Raw genomic sequence first — 20,597 nt, forward strand, 5'->3', positions numbered from 1 at the left:
AAAGATTAAATATGAGTCTGTGGCTCCTTATTTCGATTTTAAAATTCTAATTCCGATGAATTTGGTTCCCTATTTCGAGTGTTTAAAATATAAAGGAAAGGAGGTGGGGTGAATTTTGATTTTTTAACATTATGTATCTTTCTTCCAACCTGTTTTCCTTTCTATTTATTGTCTTTGGATTTTAAATCAGTCTTTTTATCCTCAATTTGTGAAGAAAATACTCAAATGTAATGATAAAAAATATAAACTTTCCAATATTTCAACCTAAAAAAAACTTACACTAAAGCATCATTTGCTCTTATAAATATGAACAGCTAAATCATTAAGTGATAATGTGTCGTGCACACAAAATCAACTTGTAAATTGCTTTGATAACACCTTTCTTGTTAATACATCGGAACATGGTGCCTTTACCTTAATAAATTAAATTTGTTATTTTTTCGTCTTTTCCGCATTTTTTTCGTATTTTCTAACCGTTTAAACCTACCCTAGACTTCTATGAATATTTCAAGACTAAAAAAAGCCAAATCGGTTTCAGCCGTTTTCGAGTTTTAGTGAGACTAACGAAACAGCATTTCATTTTTATATATATAGATAAGGTGGCCTCTATAATAGGTACTTAGCTAAATCCGGTTAGACTGGAAGCCGGACCCCAACATGGTTGGGAAAAGGCTAGGCCGATGATGTTGATATACCACATTAATAGTTTCTATAGTTAGTAACAATAGTTTTTTATTTTATTTGTGAAGTAAATTAACTTCGTTCATTTCAGCTCTTTTTACAAGCGGCGCGTTTGGCCAAAACGAAGACACAAATGAAGAGTTAGAAGATAGGTATGGTCGAAACATGGCTCCCATTCAAAATTTCTACCCAGGACAAAATCAGTTTCCCGGGAAAAATCTCTACTCCTGGCAAAATGTGTTCCCCTGGCAGCAATTTCCACAGGATCCCAAGCACCCTAGACCGGATCAGTACCCCAGTCCGGACCAGTACCCCAGACCAGACCAGTACCCCAGACCGGACCAGTACCCCAGACCAGACCAGTACCCCAGACCGGACCAGTACCCTAGACCGGATCAGTACCCCAGACCGGACCAGTACCCAAGACCGGACCAGTACCCAAGACCAGACCAGTACCCCAGGCCAGACCAGTACCCCAGACCGGATCAGTACCCCAGACCAGACCAGTACCCCAGACCGGATCAGTACCCCAGACCAGACCAGTACCCCAGACCAGACCAGTACCCCAGACCAGACCAGTACCCCAGACCAGACCAGTACCCCAGACCAGACCAGTACCCCAGACCGGATCAGTACCCCAGACCAGACCAGTACCCTAGACCGGACCAGTACCCGCCACCGACCCCCACTACAGCGTCACCTATTGACAGGTGTGTATCTAGATACGCGGGAGCGTGTCGAGACAAGGTCAAGTAACGGATGCCGAGCAGTACCGTGTGTAACCCCCTCATAACTCAAAAACTATTTTACATAAACATGTCAAACTATATCGAGACTTGCTAGATAAATGTGTACTCCAAACATTAACATATCTCAAACGGCTATTTAAATATTTACGTTCAAAAATCATCATTTTTCCACTGACTAACCCATATTCAACTGACCAAAATATATTATATATCATAATTCTAACCCAGTTCCAGATGACATAGAAAGTTTTTTGACATGGAGAACTGAAAATTGTTTTTTTTTATAATTTTTCATTAAATTAATTCCATTATACACCGTGATTTTTTAGTCGTCTTACAAAAACAGCCCAGATCATGTATCCAATGACTAGAACACGTTCATGATAAAAAATAGGTATTTATGAGATTTGAATAAATTTAAAATGCAATTTTTATTCAATATTATGATGCAATTCGTGTTTTTTTAGTAACACAGCTCTGTTGCGAGCACGGTCCGAGCCTTGTAACAATGGTGAGGGGCGCAAGCGGCGGCGTTTTTATCATTTTTAAAAGTATTTTCAGATTTTTCTTGATTAATTATTATTTTTCTTCGTACTTATTGTCTTAGTTGATGATAAAAAAAAAATCGCGCCTAGGGGCATTTTACGTCGGATACATGAACTGGGCTCCTTGTGTTAGATGACTAAAAAATCACCGTGCATATTTACTGCCTGTAACTATAAAATTAAATAATTTCTGTACAAAGAGGTACTGTACATATATAAACGAATTATATTATAGCCTTCGCAAGTTCTGAACCTATTACTTTACGATACTAAAAATTTGTCTTGCTGTTAGAAACTAGCCATGGAACATAATTTATTCGTATATGAGAACTAGCGTAACTATTATCCTTCTTTATAAGGAGAAATGATATTTCATGTTAAATATAAATAAATGAATTTCAGGACTGACCATTGAACTCGACACACATTTCGATCTAACTCTTTTGTCGTTGAAGTCAACAACAAAGGCATAATATATAGGAGTTATATCATAATTCTGAACTTGGTTATCATTTCACATTTATGTTTTTGATGAGATATAACAGACAATAATTCTTTAATCAATTTTATTTACAACTATCTTGACCCTCTTTCTGACCAAAGAGGTCCGAGGTAAGAGGTCTTTCTGAAGCCATAGTGGTGCATCAAGTCAATCTAAAAATGAGCTTTCTTTTCTTTTTTTTATTATTGTAAATTCACTACTTTTTTTTATTGTCGTCTTTGGTCACTTTTTTCTCCCTACGTGATTTCTAAGAAACTTTTAAATAAATTACAGGCCATCAACTATGCCGCCAGCCATTCTCCTCTGCATCACCGCATGTCCAGTAACATCTGAATACAACCCAGTGTGTGGAAGTGATCGCGTGACTTACAGTAATCCTGGAAGGTTGGCTTGCGCTAATATGTGTGGCGCTAGTAAGTATTCAACAATAATTACAATATTAGACTAAGAACAAGCTAGTTTCCATAGAAAGAGTGTAGTGTGAAGTAAGGTCAGTTCAATTCGGACCATGTCTTATTAATTAGCCAGATTCTGTTTACTTTCGCTGTCCATTGATTTACTGTTGCAAAGTAAGTGAAGTGACCAACATGACCTATTTTAATTCGAACTTAGGTTTGGTCGACGCAGATGTCTCTCTTTTAATTGAATTTTGTTGTCTCTTGTGTAACACTTTTAGGTTAAGTAGCTTTTTACCCAAACCGTGCGTACGATGAGGGTCAGCAATTTTTGATTTCTTGAAAAGTAGAAATATACTTAAAAGAAACTGGCACAAGAAACTGTAGTATTTAATTAATCTTTAACATTTATATTAAAATTAATATATCTTTAACATTTATATTCCACCTCATTCTTATAGATTTTATGAGCCGGTTCAGTAGATAACGTGGGCGGCTTTTCCTTGATTATAATGGTCAAATACTATTTTTTTATGCATGTTGACCATAATGAAAGACCTTGTGATTAAACAACTGACATTATATATATAAAACGCCGTAATTTAAATGAATCACATAATGTTACCTATGACCTTAGAGAAAACCTTAAGAGTCCTTATTTATAAATACTGGGATTTACCCTATGACGTTATTATAGATCTTGGATTTCTTTGATGCAGTTTGTTTAACCCATTAGTCTAATTTATTTTTGAATCGTATGCCTGAGTCAGGCTATAAGGCCATTGATTGTAAGTAGGTACGTCATCTTCATCTAGTTACTATTAAAAAAATATTTATATTATTCTATTGGTTACAAAATGCATAATTCTGCTTTTGAAGTGCTAAAGTAAAAAAGTTCTCATAGGAACTTCTTTGTTTTTTTTACCGGTAGAACACACGCTGTTACGTATAGTAACGACAGATATTTATAGTATAAAATATTTTTTTTTATGAAGTTGGTATTTTCAGAAACAAACTTATTTCTAGGGCCATTGATTGTGTTGTAGGCTTCGGTATATTAGTACTAACAATAAATCCATTGTAGTCTATATTTGTCTACCTACAAATGCACCTTCCTCATAATAAATCACTGCTTCTAAGGCAATTACTATAAACTACATTTACACAATATGTATTCAAAATAATTGCCAATTGTTACTTCGTTAATATGAGGAAAATATAACTCTATAATTTTCTATGAAATATATATATTACACAATGAAACATGTTATGAACAGGTGTGACGAACCTATTGTTTAAACCTATTATTGTTTTTCAAGAGGATATTACTTAATAACAATGTTATATGGATTTTAACAGAATTAGGAATTATAATTTACATTAGAAAATATATTTTATCATAAGACAAGTAGTGTTGATTGAAAAGACGGTTTAGTTTTGCATAGGTACATTTTAAAGTTAACAATACTTAAGTTACTAATTCAAGATCAAGACAATTGGAGAGGAGCTCATAGCGTTCATGTAGACTAAATCCTCAAGGTACATAAAACGTTTTTAAACAAACGCAGGCATGTTTTGCAACCGCTGTGTTACAAAATTGTCTTTCTTTCTTACCATGTTAAGGCGTTTTTTTTTGATATGACCGAAGTCAGTGTCAACACATAATTATGCAGAGTATTATACAATAAAACAACTGAAATATCATTAAACAATGTACTATTTTATTTATTTGTAATTTTCAGATGTCACTTTGCTCAGACAGGCGCCCTGCCCGACTATGCAACCGTTTACCGCACAGTAGACCGTTACCTATTACCTGTATTCAAATGATTTAATAAATTATAAATTGCAACCTACTCCACTATTTAATATCCTTAACCTAAATTACAATAACTCTTAAGGTAGTTAGGTTATAAAAAAACCAAAAGGACGAGAGAGAAGTTTTATAAGTTTTCATTTAGTTTCACAGTTCCTTTTGCCTGTTATCACAGAATCTATTGAATGAAATCTGAGAAACTAGTCGGGCTACCCCGATAAATACGCCTGAGTAAACCGTAACATCATTTAATAAATAGATCCGCTGATCTAATGCTGATGCTGGCAGTAGCCACAGTAACTCCGCAATATAACAATTGTATCCGTCGAGTTTTGGCCCGTTTGATTGGTTTTAACGAGTATTTTGGTCCTTTATAAACCTTATACGGATAAATGTTTTTTTTATAAGACTTCTCATGCCATTGAAAGTACTAAACCTATTAATGAGATACACTGTTTTCATTACATAGTTATTTATCAGTCATTTACAATGAACTGCAAACTGTATAAATATATCTTAGTCACGTTGATAGAAAATGCAAAGAATATTAATCATTCACTTACCATTTACAAGATTATGAGCCAGCAACTAGACTACTATCAATTGTTAACTTAACCACTAGCTTTTTAAGTAAGAATTTGCTATTGGAAAAGCTACGATGCACTACACGTCACAGAGCGGCAACTCTCTTATGTAAACAGGTGGAAGAAGACCAAACTTAATGCTTTTATCGCTTTTCATTTTCTAGGTGTTGGAATATCTCGTAATTTTAAATGTAACCGTAGGTTACCTTATTTACCGACTATGTTTATGTTAAGGTACAGTGTCTCGTTGCTATGACACTATTAAATGGCGTGTGGAAGCCTGGTATCGTTTCATCAAATGTCCGAGCAAGTCTAAAGATATATTACAATTTATTGATTTTTGTCCATATTCGTAAACAGCTCAAAAACCATTGTTTATTATCATTTGACATTTTGCTAATACTAATAAATGTATTTTGCACTTATAAAATCAATTAATTTAATTAATTTAGCATCAGTTAAGAAAGAGTCTTTTTTTTCAAGCTTCCAAAATTAGAACTAAAAAAGTATAATAAAAAAATTAGAGGATAAAAAACATTATCAAGCTGAGCGAATAGCTGAGACTTTTTTCGTATAAAAATAATTTTCTAAATTACGGAAGGAATTTATATTAAACTGACATACATTTTAAGAGTCGCCTCTAGTTAGTAACTACCCGTATAGGGGCAAGTGAAGTAGCCATTTGGCTTTGATAAACAATATTCAATAGAAACCTTATTAACACTTCGACAAAATCAGTGCGAGTAGTGACACACAGACTAGGAACTAGACATGCATGTTTGTTCCTTAGTTCAGTATATCATGTATCAAAAATGGATATGCAGCCTGCTTAAGAATGTTTTTCCTTAACCATCTTACAGCAAGATATGGACCAGATTTTTGTGGATAACAAAACATTCTAAGCAGGAGTTGAAATAAAGCAATCGACGTTTTGCATAAATTGATTAATTGACGTGGTATCTCTAAATCAAACCACTTGGCTACCCGTACAATCAAATTGTCACCCACAATGCTGACGGCATTAAAATAACAGGTTATTGGTTATCTCCATTGATAACATAAGCGATCACCTTGAAAATCACGCTAAATTATAACGGTCAAAGCCTCAAAGCATTAACCACGCTCTAAGGTCAAAGCGCCAATTTACTATCAGCTTGACGCGTCGGTGACTAACTTGATCCACTAATTTGGCATTTTATCTAATTTCAAAAGGACTTAAAGGCTGATTCAAACATTTGCCAAGAAATGTTAGAAATAAGGTGGAGGTATTGATTTACTATGAAACTGCATAGTTCGTATTCGTCATCACAAATATTTTCTCACGTACAAGTTCATGCATATGTCATGGTGAATGTTGACTTAGTTTGAACTAAATAATTTCATTATGACTATGTTCTGGAATTCTGTAACAAAAGTGATACTTATTATTAGTTTAAAGAAACGTTTAATATCAAATAAGTACTTAAAAATAAAACTTAAAACGATTTAAAAATGGTTAAGATACTAAATGAATTCTAAGATTTGCGCTAGAATACAAATGGTGATGGTATTTAAAACTATAGATTACATAATAATTGTGTACCATAAACCAGAGATATTTAATATTCTTTTCCAGCCTTGATATTGGGTTTATGATTCCGATTCGTAAAAACCCTGAATATTAACCAAATTTTTCAAAAACTTGACCATTCATTTGGTTTTCTCTTGGTTTAATATAACGGAATTAAAGATTTATAAGTCTTTAGGTAATCTAACGTCTAATTTGTATTCGGGAATTTTGTGGAAATTCCGTCTGGCCTTACCACTTGTTCGAAGGTTACTTCAAAATAGGATGTAGTGAGTAACCACAATGCCCATCACGCAACGCAAAAGTGAATCACTGGAACTCCTTCTGTTATTTAAATATGATCAGATAAATAGTATGTAGGTTTTCTCTTTAAAGCTTGTGTCAGAACTCTCTCAAGCTATATAGCACCACTTTTCCTCTCACTTCATTATTTAGATTCTAAACTATTATTTAATGTCCTTAATTAACATGCAACTTAGGTCAACTTCTGTTTGCCCAAAACACAAAACCTTTAAAAACATTCTTAATTGCTTCATCGATCACATTATTAATTTGTAGTACTTTTTTCCTCTGTAATATGCTCCTATTTAATGAACCTGGTGCTAAAAAGTACAGCCGAAGCTAAAGTCATGACCAGTTGGGCTATTTACGTACATCCGACGTTGCTTCATTTACACATAATCTCCTTGTTTATATTCCTTTTTCCAAACCCTAGGCCTTTAGAACGACACGACTAGTATCAGGTTTAGTAACCCGTATCTCGTTGGCGTCGTCCTTGTTGCTTCCAACGTCAGGTTTACGTCATTCTATGTAAGTTTAATGCTCTATCGCACATTTATTTATATCTCCAGTTTAAGGGTGCCTACTGCAGTGCATGCAACGTAGGCATTACTTCCATAAAAGTTTATCAATATTGTCCTAGAATAACACTTGTGAATTCCCAGTTCGTGTTATTTCGATATTTGATTGTGGTTGGTTTTAATTTACCGTATTTAATTTAGTCTTTGTTATTTTTAAACCTGTTACTGGGTTCATCAATCACTAGTTCTTTGTGACTGGTAACAGTTAGTCTAAGTCTTGTTAAATTATAGTCTGTATTTTATAAATAGAAAGTCCAGTGTACAGTTCGTTTCCCATTGTTTCTTCTCGTTTGATGCTAACTATCAATATTACATGTTTCTTCTCAGATTCGTATTTCAGTTATCAGAAATCATGTTTTTGTTGAACCACAAACTGCATCTCGTGATGTAACGTCTTATCAGTTATCTTTTGGCATATAGTTAACAGGTAACTGACCAAACTAAAATGATTCATTTACAAGTGGAAACAAGTTTTAGGAGGAAAATAAAGGTAGTGGGGAGTTGTTTAAAAACACAATATGATCACACGTGTTTGAAAGAATCTGATCATTTCGCGAATCGGCCTCGAATGTATCGCATGAGAGTGAATAAATAATAAGTGTATTTGACATAAATGTTAGTGTCAATGTGACGACATGAAGTGTATTGTTTATATTGGTAAGTGAAGACGGATTTCGATTGTGAAATAATAATTATAGGAATGTAACATTTTGATTACCGGAATTTAAAAAATAACCTGATAATTTCAAGGATATTCGGTTTTGATGGTTTAGATTTACCTGTTTATATATTTTTATTTTTGAAATCGATGTACGATACAATATTTTGTTAACAGGTCTGTTTCTATGACCGAATCTATGGTTATTGATTTGTGTTTCTCATATATTCTTTAATAATTAAGCAATACTGAGAACTATGCATGGATGGCTTACTTTTGTAACATATTTTTAAATTCATAATTTTAAGCTAAGGTTTTAGGGAAACTGGCTAGGCTAGGCTTAAATTACTCATTATTCAAAAACTGGTTAGTTTTATACCTAAAACACATTCTTTTTTAACATACATTTTTTAATTTGTATTATCTCCGGTGTTAGGTTTACGTTAATCTAATGATACCAATTTTGATCAGCGGACGACAATTTCCGACGTGGAATTTGAATGTTTGTGTACCTATTCCAAATTGACTAGTTCTATTTTTGAGTCTTATGCCTCATCTCTGCAGTGTTTTGTAAGTTATCTATTTATTTCAACTTTTGGTCAAAATGTTACAAATGCGAACGTAAAATCAAGCACCTTACTCTCCGTTTAAAAGATAATCGCGCGTATCGCGTGCAATACGAAGATTTGCTAACGAGTAGGTTTTATATATAAATTAATATTTTAGCTTTAGTCGTGCTAATGGGCACAGTGGCTGTCCAGGGCATGGCTTGGAGACGATATCATTGGCATCGAATGGACCACGATGAGCCTCACTACCATGGACCTCATAGGTTCCACCACGGGCAACCACATAGGTTTCACCATGAACATCATCATCAAAAATTTCACAATACACAGTGCAACGGCACATCGCGCGGCGAAGGATATCACCGAAGGTAAATAACACCTACACGTCATTTATTATGTTTCTAAGACATATGTAGAATCAGGCGCAAGGGTTCAGAAACAATAGAGTTATATAATACGATCAATATCTTTTTATACCCAGTTATGAAAATTTCTGGACAAAACTACAAGTTTTTTTTATTTTTCTGTTTTTTTTTTTATTGCAGGTGTATAAAAGTCACATCAAATGAACCACCGATAGCCACAGAAACATCATCAATACCTGTAACAAAACTAATTTTAATATCAACACCTACAATCCAACCAAGTACGACCAATCGACCATCAGAAATCCGACCCGCTGAAATAACAACGGCGGTATCTTCTTCAACAAAAAAACATGCTTCTGAGATTCAATCTGATGTTAAATCAACAACGCCGTCTTCTTCAATAAAAAGTCATCCTACAGAATATGAACCTGCTGAAATAGTAACCACGCCGTATTCCACAATACATGACACTGAAAGTGAATCGGATTTAACATCAACACCCTTATATTCATCATTAGCGACTGAAGCATCACCAGCACATTTTACCTCACGACCCGTTAGAAAAGTTCCCTCGACACCGGAACTTACTACAATGACACTACCCCAAATAACAACATGGCGTCCAAAATCACCACCTGCAATTTTAACAGAAATGACACCTGCACCAGATACAACAATAAGTTTAGATGAAGGACCACCCACATTATCCCCTGACATAATAAGGTGTATAGAAACGTGTCCTGCCACACCCGAATTCAACCCAGTGTGCGGTACAAATTACGTGATGTATGAAAATGAAGGGAAGCTGTTCTGCGCCAAAAGCTGTGGAATTGGTAAGTTTAAAATTGTATATGTGAATTTAATAAGAAACAAATAAACCTGTTACACGCGTATAGTTAGTTTGATGAATGCACGTCTTTATGTTCTTGCGTAAACGCAACAAAAAGTTCAAAAGTGCAACGGAAAGTTCAGTTTAAATAACGTATATAATACGATAAAAGAGCTTTCTTGAAGAAGAGGATTCCCACTAAGTTAACCGCGCTTGTATCTTTTGAATTGTAGTAGGTACTAAAATGTTATTAAAGTCGGAGATTGATGATATTATTATTTACATTAAAATTTAAAATACCTACGTTATGATAACCTTGTGACGTCTTCATCATAAAAACATTAAATTCTAGGTAAACTATGCCACCTTTAGTGTTGATTTGATATACCTTAGTATAATGAATTATGATTTTATAATTTGGTTAGTTACTTACCTCAATTAATTATAATTAACGTTTAAAATTAGTAATGTCATGGTAACCTCCACAGATCATGTTAAAGAATCGGGGTTAAAGAAACAAACTAACTCATTATAGTAAAGATTCATATTCTTTAAAAGAATCAATTTTTGTTTTGTATTTTTTTTCATGCGTCATTTCAAGAGCGTCATTCTTTTTTTTATTTCTGATCGGTGCCAACATCCTATAGACAAGTTTTTTGCCAATAACATGGCCAGTCTTCCTTGTGATCATACATCACACGCATAATGAAATAATAATATTATTATTATGGTTCATAAGTTTGGTAAAATGTTAGAAAATATTAAAAAAAAAAACAATAAATATTTTATTTAACCAAGAATGATTTGTAAACAAGAAATTAATTTATAAGGCTACCACAGGACACCCATAAGACATTGTATATTTCATAGTCAGATCCCCTTTTTTTGTTGCAGATGTCAGTATTCTACGAAGGTCATTGTGTCCTCCACCAGTGTTTGAGGATTCCTTTGAAGGAGGCCCGCCTGGAGCAGACTCGCCTGGAGCAGCGCCTTCTGAAGGAGAGCCACCTGGAAGAGGGCCGCCTGGACGAGAACAGCCTGAAGGAGGATTCCCAGGAAGAGCGCCTCCTGATCAAGGACAGCCTGAAGAAAGACTGCCTGGAAGAGAGCCGCCTGGACAAGGACAACCTATAGGAGGACCGCCTGGGCAAGGGTTGCCTGAAGGAGGAACACCTGGAAGAGTGCCGCCTGGTCAAGGGCAGCCTGAAGGAGGACCAGCTGGAAGAAATCCTCCTGGACAAGGACGGCCTGAAGGAGGTCCAAATGGAAGAAGGCCTCCTGGTCAAGGACAGTCTGAAGGCGGACCACCTGGAAGAGGGCCTCCTGGCCAAGAACAGTCTGAAAGAGATCCATCTAGACGTGGGCCACCTGGACAAGGTCAGCCTGAAGGAGGACCAAATGGAAAAAGACCTCCTGGTCAAGAATGGTCCGAAGGAGGACCACCTGGAAAAGTGCATCATAGTCAAGGACAGCCTGAAGGAGGACTACCTTTAAGAGAGCGGCCTGGAGAAGGACAGAATGAAAGAGGACCACTTGGAATAGGGCCATCTGGACAAGGACAGCCTGAAGGAGGGCCACCTGGAATAGAACCGCCTGGACAAGGACAGCCTGAAGGACCATCGGAGGCCTCTTCCTCCCCGCCTCCGACGCTTCCAGCTTTCCTTACTCGTACAACACCACTGTCCAGCTTTCACATGTGTATGAGACAGTGCCCTATAACAGCGGACTTCACGCCTGTTTGCGGTACAGACCTTATCACCTATATGAACATGGAACGGCTTTTATGCGCTCAAAAATGTGGCGATGGTAAGGATGATACTGTAAATTATTATAGTTTTACCTGGAGATGGTTCTTTGTGGTTAATTCATAAAAATATTTACAAAATAAACGACTACGACTAAGTATTCGTGGTCGATTAATCATCTTTGTCGCTTTGCAAGCCATCCTTGCATTATATGGTGCAAACAGTAACGAATACAATGCAAGAATAGACAGCAGTTTCCTTTTTATATTTTAATTAAATCTTTATCTTTGAATACTGTAAGTATGAATATTTCAACAGGTGTGCAGGTATTATGTGAGAAACCCTGTGCAGTATGTGGAGTAAATTCGGTGGCCACGCTTAAACCCAAAGCGACGACGTCTTTAACGACCACAACTGCGAGTACACGCAGTTTTAGTCAGAAAGATGAAGCTGATATAAGGCAATGTATGAGGTCATGCCCTGTCACACCAGAATACAACCCTATTTGTGGCACCGACCGGCTCACGTATACTAATCCGGGTCATTTACTCTGTGCCCAAACGTGTGGTGTTGGTAAGTAAGACAGACTAATTTTCCCAAAAAAAGTTAACTTTTTCTCAGAAAATAAAGTAAAGATACATTTCTTTAATATTATTGACCGTTGAAAGAGGTCATGTCTCGTATTCGTGTCAGTTCGTTCGTTTATAGAATTGTACTGAACTGATTTTTTTCTTTCAGATGTAACTGTCGCCAGATTCTCACCGTGTCATGTCACGTCAACGAGCACATCGACAACGGAATACCCTTTGACTTACGATGAGCTGAATTGTATAAGAGACTGTCGAGTTACTGCAGTGTATAACCCTGTTTGTGGTACAGATAACTTGACTTACATAAACCTAGGACATTTAGAATGTGCACGATATTGTGGACTCGGTAAGTTGATGGCATGCAATTACAACTTAGAGATCACCTCATATTGAAGATTCATAACCACATGACTTATGTTGCACGTTTAATTTCAGATGTGGCATTGAAAGAATCATCTCGATGTAGAGGAGATTTAGATTACCCAACTGAGAGTACTGAAAAAACCCAAGCTCCGACCTCTCCAACTATAGATAGAGAGAAGGATAAACTAATTACGACAACACAATCGACAACCTTAACTACAACATCCAAGCCCATATCTACAAATACACCTGTACCAACATCAAGCACTACCGTTGGATTTACAATACCGTCGTATATACTAAAGGATATTTTTGAGACCACTACGGATAACCCAGTACCGCTTACGACACTGTCATCAACAACCACGACCACGACTACTGTAAGACCCACCACGGAAGTAGACGAAGACATCGATTTAGATGCTAGGTTTGGCAAAGATATTAAAGATAAGGATTACAATAGTAGAATAATTTTCCCAGAAGACTAAATAAAGACTAATTAGGATAATAACGCATTTTCATTAGAAACCTATTATCCACCTGTATTTAGATTAGTTTACGACGTCATTATCTAAAATATTGTAAATTAGCACTAATTACAATTATTTAGTATATAATCTGCCTGGTTGTTACTTTTTGCATCAGTTGGCTGCGATCTTCACAAGCTTCGATACAAATAATTTTCAAAATGGAATTTTTCAAACTTGTTCAAATTTTAGCTTTCTTAACGTGTTTCAAATCATCGTTGGCTGCATATTCAGGTAAGTTTCTATTTTAGTTATTTATTGGTGCAATTCGTTCAGTATTCACTGGAACTTATAAGATTTTCATTTATTCTTATCTAGATTTATAATCAAGTGTATTTTTTTAGTCTCTTTCAGAAGGCCATGTCACGATACCTCACCAGCATGTTTGAAGAAAACTGTCCAAGCTGGAATACCGATTATTGCTTTGGGATTGCCGGAACTAGGCATCGAACGATTAGATCCCTACATCTTAAAGAAACTGAATTTAAAATTACCTGGAGGGCTAACAATACAGTTTATCCATGGCTTTGCGAAGGGATTAAAATCTTGCATTGTTGATTACGCAAGGTAAGTTATTAATAAATCACGGAATGTATGACTTGAATAAAAATCGTAACCAGTTTATTTGACTCACTATTATGGTGTTTGCAGATTCGAAGAGGATACATTTGAAACACAGCTGCATTGTAATTTGACAATTAAAGGCAAATACCGATCATCTGGACGTCTTCTGTTGTTTCCTATTGATGGCGACGGCGATACTACTATTTCCTGCAGTAAGTTTTTTTAATTTATTTTTCAAATTGATCTTTTAATATCTTGTTTTATTTGTCACAAAAATTATAATGCTTTATTCTGGTCATTTCTTTTATTAGACATTACAATTATCATTCATAATGTTTGTAGACCAAAGAGCTACTTATGAAAGGATGATTCCGATAATTTAATTGATTCCCATTTAAAAACCATTCAGATATATTAAGAAGTATTAATAAATTAATACAATATTATCTATGGTTACTGTTATGTTGTTCTATAATTGTATAATGTTTTCAGAAAACCTCAAACTCCACAGCGTGATTAAGCTAGGATCGAAAGTAAAGTCAGACGGTCTAAGGTATTTCGACATCAAGAGCTCCAGCATCGACCATAGTTACGATGGCCAAGTCAGTTATATCATGACAAATCTCTTCAGAGGCAGTCCCGAAATAAGTAAGCAATTCTTTTTTTGACACATGTCATATTTGCAGCAAAGGCTATTTGGCATTATCTACATAAACAATACATGCTGTCTTAAAACAAAGCTACTAGTGCATGGCTTTTGTTAATCCATTTTATTAAATGAGTTGATTTAGTGACAAAGAGGATCCATCAAGATTTATTTAAGGTATTAGAGAGCTTCGTTCGCCGAGAATAAAATGAGACAAAAAGAGATGAGACGTTAATTTCTTTTTCACTTTTACAGGTCAGGCCCTTCTTAACTTCATGAATAGCAATTGGAAGCTGGTAGCCGAAGAATTTGGTACTCCTATCGTGGATTATGGTACCAACGCAGTCATGAGAAACGTCAGAAGGCTATTAGAAATCGTACCGATTGAGGAGTTTAATAAGTTATAGTACCTCCGGGGAAATTGAAAATCAATAACGAAATATAGAAATAGGTTAATGGTATTAAACAAATCGTCGGGCCTAGAAGTCAATATTAAACTACCGTTAACCTTGTTTCTATGCATGTACGGTAATAAAAAATTGTAAATAGTTTTTACCCAACTACTTTCGGGGAGGGTTATTATGGCTTTGTAACATAAAAGTAATAAAGATACAAAAAAATATATTTCTGTGTTTACCTATTACTACATTATTAGCTGCTGCCAGGGGCTTGGCCCGCTAAAAAATTAAAATGATCCCACGCAAGTCGCAACATATAATCCTGATATAACTATCCTATATCCAGGTTAACTATCTGTGTACCATATTGTGTTTGTGGTCTTTATATATTTTTGCTTTTAATTTGAAGCAAATTCTACAATTTCGTTTAAGACGAATACGTATTTTTTTTAAACGACTCCGACCCGCGCATTTAGGAATTCTATCCTTGAATCGCGGGATTCCACAAACACTCAGACACAGAACAAGCATTTGTGGATTACACATATACTTGTCCTACGCGGAGATTGAACCCGCTTTACGACGCACACAGTGGTTTTGGCGTGGTGACCTCAACCAGTCAGCTGTCCGTGCACCGTGGACTATGGACATGTCAGAATCTACTTAGATTTAGTAGGTGTTTAACCCTCAGGAATTATCACATGGGATTATTGGTTAAGACTTATGAAAGGAAACCAACTTGCGTTTTAAACATTTAATTTCACTCAATGATGTTGCAAGTAACCAACTACAAATATTTACAAATATTTACAAGTTGATATATTATAAGAAATGAGAAACTTGAACAATAACAATCAAGTAAGTGGTCGACACACTTATAAACTTCAACATGAGCGTAATGTCCACCGAGAACATATCGTAAATGTATATCCGTAGCGGCCAGACTTCCACTAACTCCATGAAGGCTTTCGCTTGTACTCTCATCGTCTTAGGCAGATCATAGTTCATTATCAACTTGTTTACCAATACCTTAGTCTTGGTCCGCACCGAAAGCAATCGTTCACAAGTGAACGCCATGATTACTATGTTACTTATCATACTAGAACACCAAATTCCAATATTAATCAATTGATTTATATTATGTGGTTTACGCAACAAGTATATTGCTGTCCATATAGTAACGACGGTATAAACAAAAGTAGATACCAGAGTCATAAATATTTGATAATTAAAAACTTCGTTTATCATGTAACAAATATTTCCGACGGATTCATACATAGACGCCAAACTCTGAACTTTCATGTTTTCTGTTGATGGACGTCCTATGAAGTTAAGCGACGGCTCCGGAATAACACTTTTTTTCTTAATTGTGAAGATGGGTTTGATCATCTTTCTTTGTTCCCGAATAAAAACTCTGAGAAAATTGTTAATAACCTGAAGCCTACATTGTAGCATATAAACATAAACACAAAAAATAAATGCTTGAAGTCTTTGCATGAAATAGAGAGGAGAGACTATTATCCCATATACGACATCATTAATACTTATCAAGTCTACCACGGTAGTGATAAAGTGAGATATAACTAGAAGTATTAGGCAAAAAATAAGTCGAGAACGCAACTGTTTATAAAAGTCTGTTGATGTAGCAATTTGCAAATCCGTATCCAACTTTAGAAGCGAAGTAAATATCCGAATGTTAATCTTGCTGTAATAAAAAGAAGCTGTTAACGCCGTTGTAATGTATTGTAAGAACACCACGGCGGTTGGGAATTCTTCCATCATGCCCACAAAGTCACCGATCTGTTCGATAGTTGGATATTTGATATATGGAAAAAATATCGAAAGGTACATTAAGATGATGCAACTGCCTAATGCTTTATATTTCCAAGACGCTGAACGCAACTCTTCATCAACTTGTTGAAATCTGTATATTCCGAAACAATATTCCAATATAAGTTCAGGCTTAACTGTGCTGATAATACTGTTCATGGTCTTTTTGTTGCAAACACGGTTTTCTACCTCTTCGGACATACTTGCATATTTTTGTTCTTTTTTTCTTCTATTTTAAATTACCTAAGCACTGAAATACTTTCAAGACGTTTCATATGGCTGTCTAGAACGGTTCTAACAAAGTGTTCTAACAATTCAAAAACATTTTTCCATCAAAATAATTATCTTAATTGCTAAAAGGGCCATAAAAAACAATCAATTATTATTTGACTGCTGAAGGTAGCTGGTACTTTCAAAAAGTTCCACTGTTTGCCTATAATATTTAAATCCTTTTTTTTTTTACTGAATACCGCATGCGTTTTCACAAACATTCAAGTCTCATGCACAGAGACACCCAGACTCAGGACATCTTTTCAAGTTTTACACTAATACTTGTCTAGGGATCTAACCTGCGACACGTTGCGTTTTGCGTTTGGCTTGGTGGCCTTAACCAATCAGCAATCCGTGAAGTCGTAAAATTCTTTCATCATTAGAAGGTTGATAAAATACGTAGAAAAAAAAGACTATATTCATTCTTCTATTGAAATCCTTATCCAAATAGATCATACTATTTTCAAGACTGTAGCATAATTCATGGAGATTACATTTTGAACTGTTCAAATCAGTCCACTGGAAGTGTCATTGCAAAAAATATTTTCGAATATAAGTAGTGTTTAAAATTACAACACAAGAAGTATATTCGAAAAATACAGTTCCTACTATGTTTGAGTTTATTTTTACGTAATCGTCATTAATGTCTTGAACTTAACCATAAAGCGAGTTAATCGTTAAAATATGACTAGTCTAAAATATTGTTATGGTTTCAAGACCAAACGCTAAAATCGGAAAGCTATTACTAAGGGTCGACTGTCTGTCAGTCTGAATCGAGATAGGTTGAGTTAAAATTTTATAAAATAAAAATCGATTTTATGCAACAATAATATGATATGGGACTATTTTCGTCAGGCTGTTAATACGGAACCCAGTGTCGTGAGTTCGACTGACATTTGACCCCTTTTAGATCATTCATTGGCCTAGGCTTTTCCCAACTATGTTGGGTTCGGCTACCAGTCTAACCGGTTTCAGCTAAGTACCAGTGTTTTACAAGGAGCGACTGCCTATCTGACCTCCTCAACCCAGTTACCTGGGCGACACGATACCCCTTGGTTAGACTGGTTGTCAGACTTTTCAAGCTTCTGACTACCTGTACGACGGTCAAAGATGTAAGAATAACAGCCGGGACCCACAATTTAACGTGCCTTCCGAAACACGGAGGAACTCCTTATGACAAAGATGGTCACCCATCTACGGACCAACCGCGTCAAGCATAGCTTAACCTGTGATCGTTTCACTTCTGCGGTTATAGCTTAGCCACGAGCCCTTTTAGATATTTTTCTTTTTTATGAACTTTACTTAAAAAATAAAAAATACTATATCATAAATTATACTACTGTCTTTTCGTACATATTTTCAAACTACCGTGAAACTAGTTCTTCATAAATTAGCATCACAAGTGTTTTGGGTACGTATGCACAGGATAAAAACGAAACCCTATTTTTAATTCAGCTCTTACGAAGATGTATGTATCTCATCAAGATTATAAGCATCTCCCGAGCTTACTTATTAAGTTTATTGTATGCATTGGTTGCGAAATAGTATTTGTTTTTTTTTGTGTTGATTGCAGTTTTATCCAGAAGGACTACAGCCAGTTTATCTTACAGCGCTAATTTTAACAGATTGCTTGATGCTTGATTGCTTTTAACGGATTGCTAAGATTCTTAGGAATCCTGTTAAAATTACTGAAGAAAATTGAGCATGCATCCTACTGCAAACTTACGCGTACTTATCTATACTCTATACTAATATATAAAGCTGAAGAGTTTGTTTGTTTGTTTGAACGCGCTAATCTCAGGAACTACTGGTTCAAATTGAAAAATGTGGAAAATACAGGGCAGGTATAAATTATAACTTATTTCTTCTAACCACGCGGACGAAGTCGCGGGCAACAGCTAATACAGGATATGAGTTGTGAGGGATGTACATTTACATTGCATTACAAGGAGAAAAAATAAACAACACACTTTTAATTTACATCACTTTATTTTACTCTAAAATTAATCATAATGAAAGTGATTAGAACACTGTAATTAAAAAACAGAAATAGTGACTTACACAGAAATATAACATCAATTCATTTTGTTTCTTTTGAATATTACTAGAAAAGTTTACAATAAGATAGATTTAGGTTCCAGATATTCTGCATTACGCAATTTGTAAAAAGAGTAACACAATAGAATAGGCTTTAAAGAAAATGAGAAACTTGAACAATGACTATCAAGTAAGTGGTCGACACACTTATAAACTTCAACATGAGCGTAATGTCCACCGAGAACATATCGTAAATGTATATCCGTAGCGGCCAGACTTCCACTAACTCCATGAAGGCTTTCGCTTGTACTCTCATCGTTATAGGTAGATCATAGTTCATTATCAACTTGTTTACCAATACCTTAGTCTTGGTCCGCACCGAAAGCAATCGTTCACAAATAAACGACATGATAATTATGTTGCTTATCATACCAAAACACCAAATTCCAATATTAATCAACTGATTTAAATTGTGTGGTTTACGAAAGAAATAGATTGATGTCCATATAGTAACGACGGTATAAACAAAAGTAGAGACGAGAGTCATAAATATTTGATAATTAAAAACTTGATTGATCATGGAACAGATATTACCGATGGAATCATACATTGAAGCCAGATTTTGAATTTTCACATTTTCTTCTGAGGGACGTCCTATGAAATTAAGTGATGTTTCGGGCACAACTTTCTTTTTATTCTTTATTGTAAAGACTGTGACTGTTTTCTTCTTTTGCTCTTGAATAAAAACTCTCAGATAATTGTTGATGACCTGAAGTCTGTATTGCACCATATAGACATAAACGCAGAAGATAAATGCTTGGAGTTTTTGCATGAAATAGAGAGGAGAGACTATAATTCCCCAGACGAAATCCGGTGTGCTTATCATGTCTAGCAGGCCATTTAGAAGATGAGACATTACTAGTAGTATTAAAGATATGATGAATCGTGAACGCAACTGTTTATAAAAGTCAGTTGATGTAGCAATTTGCAAATTCGTATCTAATTCTTGGAGCGATGTAAAAATACGAATGTTAACCTTGCTGACATAACAAGAAGCTGTCAGAGCCGTTGTAATGTATTGTATGAGCACCACTACCGTTGGGAATTCATCCATCATGTCCACAAAATCACCAATTTGATTAATAGTGGCTGGATACCTGATGAAATTGAAAAATAAAGACACGTAGGCTAAGATAATACAACCGCCTAATGCTATATATTTCCAAGAGGCTGTACGTAACTCCCCATCAACTAATTGAAATCTGTATATGCCGTAGCAATATTCCAATATAAGTTCTGGCTTAATAGTGCTGATAATATTGTTCATGGTATTTTTGTTTCTAATCTTGTCTTCTACCTCCTCAGTCACGCTCTGATCACTTGGTTCGTTTTTGACTTCCATTTAAAAATAGTTTTAAGTATTTCTGCGTCACACCATCAAGAGGCTTTAACTAACTAAACGTGTTCCAATAAAAACACTCTCCATTAAAATAATTGTTGTCTC

General features: G+C 35.3%; 4 protein-coding genes across 7 annotated transcripts; 2 read left to right on the forward strand and 2 right to left on the reverse strand.

Moving 5' to 3' along the window:
- The first annotated feature begins 686 nt into the window (after positions 1–686).
- On the forward strand, positions 687–13,329 carry LOC113505340. Of its 4 annotated transcripts, none has more exons than XM_026887980.1 (8): positions 687–833; positions 2,751–2,890; positions 9,084–9,294; positions 9,472–10,127; positions 11,018–11,929; positions 12,187–12,441; positions 12,607–12,804; positions 12,894–13,329. In XM_026887980.1, exons 2-8 carry the CDS (start codon positions 2,761–2,763, stop codon positions 13,307–13,309), a joined length of 2,778 nt encoding a protein of 925 aa, XP_026743781.1. In that variant the 5' UTR covers positions 687–833; positions 2,751–2,760; the 3' UTR covers positions 13,310–13,329. The 4 variants fall into 4 exon arrangements, 3 of the variants coding, with proteins under 3 accessions (XP_026743781.1, XP_026743780.1, XP_026743782.1); XM_026887979.1 differs by lacking the exon at positions 687–833 and adding an exon at positions 840–1,391; XM_026887981.1 differs by lacking the exons at positions 687–833; positions 2,751–2,890 and adding an exon at positions 5,816–8,356.
- Positions 13,330–13,333: 4 nt separating this feature from the next.
- On the forward strand, positions 13,334–15,182 carry LOC113505342. Its single transcript, XM_026887983.1, has 5 exons — positions 13,334–13,582; positions 13,693–13,915; positions 14,000–14,124; positions 14,405–14,560; positions 14,814–15,182. The coding sequence occupies exons 1-5, from the start codon at positions 13,510–13,512 to the stop codon at positions 14,963–14,965; spliced, it is 729 nt and encodes a 242-aa protein (XP_026743784.1). The 5' UTR covers positions 13,334–13,509; the 3' UTR covers positions 14,966–15,182.
- An 85-nt stretch (positions 15,183–15,267) lies between these two features.
- Positions 15,268–17,139, reverse strand: LOC113505341. The gene has a single exon (XM_026887982.1). It carries the CDS (start codon positions 16,985–16,987, stop codon positions 15,779–15,781), a length of 1,209 nt encoding a protein of 402 aa, XP_026743783.1. The 5' UTR covers positions 16,988–17,139; the 3' UTR covers positions 15,268–15,778.
- A 1,916-nt stretch (positions 17,140–19,055) lies between these two features.
- On the reverse strand, positions 19,056–20,515 carry LOC113505393 (putative gustatory receptor 2a). Its single transcript, XM_026888067.1, has one exon. It carries the CDS (start codon positions 20,493–20,495, stop codon positions 19,248–19,250), a length of 1,248 nt encoding a protein of 415 aa, XP_026743868.1. The 5' UTR covers positions 20,496–20,515; the 3' UTR covers positions 19,056–19,247.
- Positions 20,516–20,597: the final 82 nt, after the last annotated feature.

Source organism: Trichoplusia ni, chromosome 25 (genome assembly GCF_003590095.1).
Source record: "Trichoplusia ni isolate ovarian cell line Hi5 chromosome 25, tn1, whole genome shotgun sequence".
Classification (NCBI taxonomy): Eukaryota; Metazoa; Arthropoda; class Insecta; order Lepidoptera; family Noctuidae; genus Trichoplusia; species Trichoplusia ni.

Excerpts from the sequence above, each read along its gene's own strand:
- LOC113505393 (XM_026888067.1), bottom strand. The coding sequence starts at position 20,495 with ATGGAAGTCAAAAACGAACCAAGTGATCAGAGCGTGACTGAGGAGGTA.
- LOC113505341 (XM_026887982.1), bottom strand. The coding sequence starts at position 16,987 with ATGTCCGAAGAGGTAGAAAACCGTGTTTGCAACAAAAAGACCATGAAC.
- LOC113505342 (XM_026887983.1), top strand. The coding sequence starts at position 13,510 with ATGGAATTTTTCAAACTTGTTCAAATTTTAGCTTTCTTAACGTGTTTC. Across the intron at positions 13,916-13,999 it reads TGCATTGTTGATTACGCAAG|ATTCGAAGAGGATACATTTG; the intron begins GTAAGTTATTAA and ends TGGTGTTTGCAG. Across the intron at positions 14,561-14,813 it reads CAGAGGCAGTCCCGAAATAA|GTCAGGCCCTTCTTAACTTC; the intron begins GTAAGCAATTCT and ends TCACTTTTACAG.
- LOC113505340 (XM_026887979.1), top strand. The coding sequence starts at position 847 with ATGGCTCCCATTCAAAATTTCTACCCAGGACAAAATCAGTTTCCCGGG. Across the intron at positions 2,891-9,083 it reads CGCTAATATGTGTGGCGCTA|CTTTAGTCGTGCTAATGGGC; the intron begins GTAAGTATTCAA and ends TTAATATTTTAG. Across the intron at positions 10,128-11,017 it reads CGCCAAAAGCTGTGGAATTG|ATGTCAGTATTCTACGAAGG; the intron begins GTAAGTTTAAAA and ends TTTTTGTTGCAG.